Source organism: Arachis ipaensis, chromosome B02, assembly GCF_000816755.2.
Source record: "Arachis ipaensis cultivar K30076 chromosome B02, Araip1.1, whole genome shotgun sequence".
Classification (NCBI taxonomy): Eukaryota; Viridiplantae; Streptophyta; class Magnoliopsida; order Fabales; family Fabaceae; genus Arachis; species Arachis ipaensis.
In genome coordinates, this window is record NC_029786.2 from 94,853,651 (window position 1) to 94,861,127 (window position 7,477).

The following is a 7,477-nucleotide window of genomic DNA, read 5'->3' on the forward strand; positions in this document are numbered from 1 at the left end:
ATGATTATAAAAATAATATATTATTATACATAAAAATTGGTGAGTTTTTGTTAAGTATATAATTTTTTTATAATTGTTTTTGTTAACAACCAATAATACTTTTAAAAATTACAAAATAATATATACTTAACAAAAAATCACCAAATTTTAAGAATAATAATATCTCATTTTTTTAATTATGCTTGCAAAAAATTGCATCAAAATTCAACCTCTAATGTATATTTTGAAAAATACATATTTAATGTTAGTTTTTTTTGCAAGATTACCTAACATTAAATATGTATTTCTCAAAAAATATATTAGAGATTGAATTTTGGTATAATTTTTTGCAAACATGATTAAGAAAATGAGATATTAGTATCCTTAAAATTTGGTGATTTTTCGTTGTGTATATATTTTTTTTGTAATTTTTTTATTAACAACTAATAATACTTTTAAAAAATCACAAAAAAATATATACTTAGAAAAATATTATCAAATTTTAAGAATAATAATATCTCATTTTTTTTAATTATTCTTGTAAAAAATTACATCAAAATTCAATCTCTAAGGCATTTTTTAAAAATATATTTTTACTGTTGGGTATTATTGTTATGTTTTTAAATTATTTAAAGATATTTTTGTCGATAGTAGAATTCAGGTGCATTTTGTCAGCGTTTGAATAATTCGGGGCGTTTTTGGTGGTTAACCCTATATATAATTAAGATCAACGGTTAAAAATCACTGACGGTACACTTAAAAATCTTCCTAAAGTATAAACACTTGTCAAACATATAAATAATACACTTGTTCTATAAAACATGGACACTACTCTGATTTCTGAAAACCGGACCGGACCGGCCGGTCTAACTGGTTCAACGGGAACCGACAAAGAAAACGGTCCGGTCCAGTATGTAAATCCGCAAAATCAAAAATCGCTTAAGAACCGTTGAACCGGCCGGTTATCGGCGGTCGGATCGGACCGGAACCCGGCCGGTTTAAAGAAAACGACGTCGTTTCCTTCCTTGAAAGGCAGAAAGCACGCGTTATCCCCCATTCTCCCTTCTCCAACTCCTTCCTTCAACAAAGAGCAAATTGCCCTAGCCTCCACCAAAGAAAGCAAACCCTAGCCTCCACCAATAGTTGTCGCCGTCCATCGCATTCAAGAACTTCTGTCTTCGTGCTCTCGGGCCTCTCGCCGGATCCTCCACGTTGGGTGCTCGCATCTCGCCGTTCTCCTCTGTGCTCGGCTGCTCGCGCCTCCCTCCGCCAGTGAGTGCTCGAGCTGTGCGTGTCGGTTGCTGCTCGTCGTCCGTGGTTGTCTCTGCTCGATTCTGCCTCCCAGTCTCACTCGAGTCTTGTCTCAGTCACTGGCATCTCGTGGTTCGTCTGTCTCGTTGCCGGCGGCAGAAGCAACTCGTGGGGTTGTCTCTTGCTTCGTCGCCTTCCGTGGGGTGGTCGCCGACTCGCCGTCGACCGTTGGTGAGTCCCTGCACCATCCTTCCCTGTTCTCTCTTTTTCAGATTTCCCTTCTCCCTGTATTTTTGCATGTTGCTGAATTGCTAATCAAATTTGCCTTGTTGCTAATCTAAATGTTACTGTAAATTGGGACTTTACTTGGATTTGTTAAATTTGTTGCTGTAACTTGAATTTGTTGCTTCCCAGTCACAGAATCAGAACAGAATACTCAGTCAGTGCTTGGTTGATTGGTTTTGCTCACTGATTGTATTTGATGATAAATTTTAAATTGATAACTTTTAAATTTTAAATTTGCACTGCCTGTTACTGATTCACTGTTCCTTCATTACTTTTTGTTGTTGTTAATCATTGTGATGAGCTTTATTAAAATTGGGTTGAAAACTGTTGAATCTTTTTTCATTTTTCATTGTTCTTAACTTCTGTTCTTATTAAAAAACTTGCTATTGGTGATCTTTTGATTTATTATATGCTTCATGTTTTTAATTTCACTCTGCTTCTAGGCTTTGAAATCAGTTTATGATAACTGTGATGCAATTATTTAGTTGGATATCGGATGTAATTATTGAGTTCAAGAGATTGAGTTTTTTATTTGCAAGGTGATTTTTGGTTGATTTTTTATTTAATTTGGTAATGGTGTTTATGATTGGGGTTATTTCAATGCATATTTGTATCTGTGTTATTAGTCAAAGTCATGTCAAGGCCATGCAAATTTATTCAATGTAGTTAAGCATTACTTGCCTAGTCCAGTATGTATGCTCTCGGGTTCCCTAGAGTAAACATTTTGTGAATTCATGAATATTATAATGTTTCTTGGAGACAAATTCACAGGGGGAGCATTGTATAATCTCATGTTAACAACAGAGACAAAAATTCACCTCACTACACTACATAATCATGCATCTAAGCTCATATCTATTTCCAGTTAGTTTGTAGTTTTGTACTATACGTGATTTGTAGTTTTGTACATATCATCGTAAAAGAAAAAATAACATTGGTTACAATTGTTTGCTGAAAATGTGAACTTAAGTCGTGAAAGTTGTTTGTATAATGTGAGATCTCAATGAATAAGTAGCTTTGCATTGTATTCAATGATTATGTTGTCTGAATGATAGTGTTGTCATGAGACAAAAAATAGGATGAGTTATATTTTAGGATGTTTATTTATAATTTATTTATTATTTTATTATTTTATTTTAAAACGGTTTTTTCGGTTGAATCACGGTTAGACTGGTTGGACCAATAAACCAATGAACCAATAACTAGAGTGGTTCGATGACCGGTCCGGTTCTCAGAACCTTCATTTACTGAGTTGGTGTACTGTGTTCTAATAAATAAATTTTTTTTCGATATACCCGAACCCTAATGTACTCCCCATACTCCATTACACAGAACACTCTCCTTCCTCCAATCCAGACCTCCTCACAGCCCCGTCGTCCTCCCTCTCCTCCGTCTACCGCCGGACAACAGCAACTCATACCAGCGGCCTTTTTCTCTCCCTCTCCTTTCCTCGTAGCACCTCTCTCTCTCTGTCGTCCTCCACGGCTCCACGCAGCAGCAGGCCAGAGCAGCACGCATCAGCAGCCGCCGTGGTCCTCCGCGCACAGTAGCAGCACGCAACAGCACCCCCCGTATCGCCCTCCACTCCGCCGTCGCTCAAGCTTCAAGGTCTCGCAGCGCCTTCCATCCGCGCAGTCCCTGTTTTCGCCGTCCATCCCCGCCGTGTCGTCCTCCCTGCACTGTCTGTTTATCTAGAACGGAGCCCTAGGTGTTGGGATTTTTTTCTAATTTTTCTTAACTTTTTTTTCTTTTCTGACTTCTAATTGTTTTTAGGTTGTGACTTGATGATTTTTCTGTTCGTTATGATTATTGGTTCTTGGCACTGATTTACTGATTGCGGTTATGATGATTTTCAATTTGTTATGATTATTGGTTCTGATTTTCCATTTTTATTCTGATTATTTGTTCTCTACTTTTTTTTATTCTGATTTTCTTTGTTATGATTCTTTGCTGTTTTGTTCCGAAAAGAGTGGTAAAGATGGCATTGAGCATGAAGATAAATTCCACAAAGGCAAGTTTGAATATGCAGATCTATCACCTTCCTTACTAATTAAGTGAGGAACTCCTGATGATACTCATGGGCCTCAATTGTTTGTTAAAAAGTTTTGGAATTTATTGCATGTTTTGTTAATGAGGCCATGGGCATCTTCTGGGTTTATTGGGTATGTATCTATGCGTGTATCAATGTCAATTAAATGCATAGCAAGCTTGATCTCTCAGAGCCAATGTGAACAAGAACAATAATTATCATTGGGAGGGATGGAAAGAAGATTGGGTTAACACCAAAGATTTGATTAGATCAAAGTACTTCACTTTATTTTCCTTTGTGTGAATCAAGTTGAGTGGTGTTTTGGTTCTTCTTTACTTTTGTTTTTCTTTTCTCTTTTGCGAGCTTGTGTAATTTTTTGTTTCTGTTTGCTGGCTCACTTCACTGTTTTTATTCTTTTTTATTTTGGTAACCTTTGCCTTAAGTAACCACTAAACACTAGCCACAGGTTCTACTATTTATAGAACGAACTTTGCCACTTAAACCCATTGCCAAAAGAAATTAGAGCTAGTACTTTTAGAAGATTTGCTTTGATTAAAGAAGCTCAACCCATTGAGTGATCCTGGTTTCAAGATATTGCATGTTGTTATAACTTGTGCTTTAAAAGAAAAGTGGAATCTCTGGCCATAAATCATAAATCAGTCATAGCAAATATGATTATTGGTTCTCTACTGTTTTTTTATTTGAATTTTTTTGTTATGATTCTTTGTTGTTTTGTTCTGAAAAGAGTGGTAAAGATGGCATTAAGCATGAAGATAAATTTCCTTTAGAACATATTTTTAAATTAGCGTAAAAATTGAAAAACCGAACCAAACCAAATTGAATTTTTATGTATAATTTGTGCGGATGTTTTTTTTTTCCTTCTAAAATCCGAACCAAACTGCAAACCAAACACCCCTAGCCAGAGTAGCTGCTACCCTATTTTCTGACGGATACTCAGTATTATTATTTTTGAAGCTCACTTAATTTTTATTTTTTTGTTTGTTTTTGTCAGGTTTCAGATTAGTTGTCAGTGATGGAGCATGGGTCACACTCTGATCAGAGTAAATCAACTTTTTCTCTGGCAGATGAGGATCATACATTTGCAAATTCTATGAGATTCACATTAAATCAAGAGTAAGTAGTGTGAAAACCATGTGTTTTTAATCTTAGGAATTTATTCTTGCATTTTGAGAGGAAACTACATAAAATGACACAGAAATGAAAGAAGCAGTATATATTGCTATAGCTATATAGCTGAAATGAAAGAAACCTTATTGGAGCATTAAGCAGTTACACACCCCAAGAATCTCCCAATTTAGATGGCTAACTGACTGCTCTCCATATTCTCCTTTCTTACTAGTTACAACAAACTTGACACATACGTGGCGCATCCCTTCTGTTTCACATTTCCCTGCAGAAGTCATCGCTTGTGCCAATTTCAATTGGTTCCTATTAGCCCTTGATTTTATATTAGAAATATTTTCAAAATCAGTCAATGGAATTTAATATATGTCCTAAGTGTAAGCAATATCATACAAGGTTCCCTTATAGCAACTATGTCAGAAAAATCCATTAGCAAATAGCAATGCAAAAGCTCTGTATCCAACAATTAATTTAGTACCAGGAAATACCTTTGAATTTGAGGCATTTCTTTCCAACCACCAAAATAAAGAAGTAAGCAGCATGCTGCTCTAAATTCATGTCTACCTTATAATGACCAATCAAACTTTGTCTAGATTCTGCTTTACTATAAATCTTTACATACTTGGTCCTTATCCATGATAAAGAGGAGGGTTGCATTAGACCAATGGTAGCAAGTGTAAGACTTTGTCAAACTTTACCAAATGAATTAATGAATTCTTGAAATAAATATGAACTGAACTGAATCCTTATTGTGAAGCATGAATTTCTCCCACATATCTGTGAGGAGAGGACGGGGGATTGAGCCAAATATCTCTATTGCTATTGATTTCTCTCTGTATTTTTTGTGGCACATAATTAATTATCCATTAGTTTAGGTTTTGCATCTCTCTTTTTCTCTCCTTCACTTATAGCTTTTATTTTTAGTACTATATATCCTAATGAGGTGATATCATTAATGTTTCTTGCAGTCCAAGAGTTACATTTTGTGGGTACAGCATTCCTCATCCGTCGGATAACCGCGTTAACATCAGGGTCCAGACAACAGGTAACATATGGCATGCCTTTCAACTGTAGTAGGTAGCATCATGGATGTTTCTTTAACTTCATTATTCATCTATCATTTGTTCAACTGTAAACACTTGTGAACTAGATCTCTTCACCTAATAAAGATGAGAGGACAATGATTAATCATGATTGCTTTTCTACAAAGTTTTTCACAGCACCTTTTTTTTCATCATCTCATATCTATGGCAATTTTCCTAGCTTGATCCTATCGTTTTCTTGGCATTTCAAATTTCATCTTATTATCATTCAAGTGGTCTTAATCTGATCCTCTTTTCTTTATTTTAGCTGCTCCTCTTAAGGTGGTTTCTGGCCATTTCAGGAAGATATGAGTAAAGTCTAATTTGTTGTCTCATGCATATGATTGAACTTGAGGCTGAAATTATTGTTTTGAGAAAAGTGTGGTGAATTAAGTCCTATTCAATGCTCAAAAGTCATATATATAGCATTGACTGGGAGATAGATTGAGGACATGTTAATACCCGCAGGCATTCCCATAAAATTTATTGATTTAATCCAATTATCATTCATTTGGTTTTATTGTGTTCATTGCTTTATCATTATGCAACTGTAGGGGATCCGGCACGAGAAGTTTTAAAGGATGCATGTCAAGATCTGATGCTTATCTGCCAACATGTAAGGAGCACTTTTGATAAGGCTATCAGTGATTTCAAAAAGAGCGAGACTGTAGAGAGTGATGATGCTGAATAGTAATATTTTCTAGTTATACACTTGGTTGTTATTCTGTGGAGTGTTGATTCCCCACTGTGTATGGTTGGCATCAAATTTTCATTAATATAAAAGCCCGTTTTGCTTTCAATGATGATGTGTTGGAGACAAGACAAGGGACCTTCTATTCCTGTTTGTTACTTTGGTTAATTCATAAGTCTTTTAATTTTTTCTTTAGCAAATTAATGACTTCTGAGTACCACATTCTCATGCTCCTTGACATTTTTATGTTGCATAGAACTAGTTTTACTTTTACACCAATAGTTGTACAAAAGGTCTCTTGGTTATCAACCATGTTTGCTTTTGCTTCTCTAGTCTTGGTCAAAAGTTCTTGTCATTGGTGCAAATTACTATAACCCAGGCCTAGGGTACTGTTATTTAAACGCCTCCAGTTTTACAGTATTGTTTGTGTTTATGATTTTACTGACTTGTTGATTTCTTACCATTTAAAATTCACAATATTCTTAGAATCCTCCATCTTAAACCTACGCACAAATAAATATTACTTTTTTCTGTTTTTATTTAATGATGCTGCTTGGTGGAACCTAAAAATTATTTTATTAATATAAAAATTCAATTACAAATATTTAAATGGGATAAATAATGTTTTGGTTCCTAAGGTTTCAGGTTAAAATTAAAATCATCTCTTAACATTTTTTTTTGGGTTTGTAAACGTCTTTAATATTCTAGTTAGTAATTAGTATTAAAGTTGTCTTTTTGAAGACAATAATTTTAAAAGGGTGAATATTCATTTCGGTTTCTGATGATTTTTTCAAGAATGAGGTTCTCAATAAAAATAATATTTTTTTTGGTCCTTGATATTTAAATCACTCTTTAAAACATGATGATTTTTTCAAGAATATGAAGTTCTCAATAAAAATAATACTTTTTTTGATCCTTGATATTTAAATCACTCTTTAAAATATACTTATGTGACACATTAATCATTAATATATATTCTATTTAATTTTATAAGTAAAAAATAATTTAAGAAAATTT

General features: G+C 34.4%; 1 protein-coding gene across 6 annotated transcripts; it reads left to right on the forward strand.

The window, feature by feature from the left end:
- On the forward strand, positions 1,031–6,677 carry LOC107625793 (DNA-directed RNA polymerases I and III subunit RPAC2). 6 transcript variants are annotated; one of them, XM_021116218.1, is made up of 5 exons: positions 1,037–1,461; positions 3,484–3,526; positions 4,564–4,678; positions 5,656–5,732; positions 6,324–6,677. In XM_021116218.1, the coding sequence occupies exons 3-5, from the start codon at positions 4,578–4,580 to the stop codon at positions 6,458–6,460; spliced, it is 315 nt and encodes a 104-aa protein (XP_020971877.1). In that variant the 5' UTR covers positions 1,037–1,461; positions 3,484–3,526; positions 4,564–4,577; the 3' UTR covers positions 6,461–6,677. The 6 variants fall into 6 exon arrangements, with proteins under 6 accessions (XP_016183995.1, XP_020971877.1, XP_016183999.1 ...); XM_016328513.2 differs by lacking the exons at positions 1,037–1,461; positions 3,484–3,526 and adding exons at positions 2,825–3,038; positions 3,079–3,191 and having other exon boundaries at positions 4,562–4,678; XM_021116217.1 differs by lacking the exon at positions 1,037–1,461 and adding an exon at positions 3,079–3,191 and having other exon boundaries at positions 3,482–3,526.

Bases quoted from the DNA above. Each gene is read 5' to 3' on its own strand.
- LOC107625793 (XM_016328509.2), top strand. From the start codon at position 4,578: ATGGAGCATGGGTCACACTCTGATCAGAGTAAATCAACTTTTTCTCTG. The intron at 4,679-5,655 runs GTAAGTAGTGTG...TGTTTCTTGCAG, and splicing joins AGATTCACATTAAATCAAGA to TCCAAGAGTTACATTTTGTG. The intron at 5,733-6,323 runs GTAACATATGGC...ATGCAACTGTAG, and splicing joins CATCAGGGTCCAGACAACAG to GGGATCCGGCACGAGAAGTT.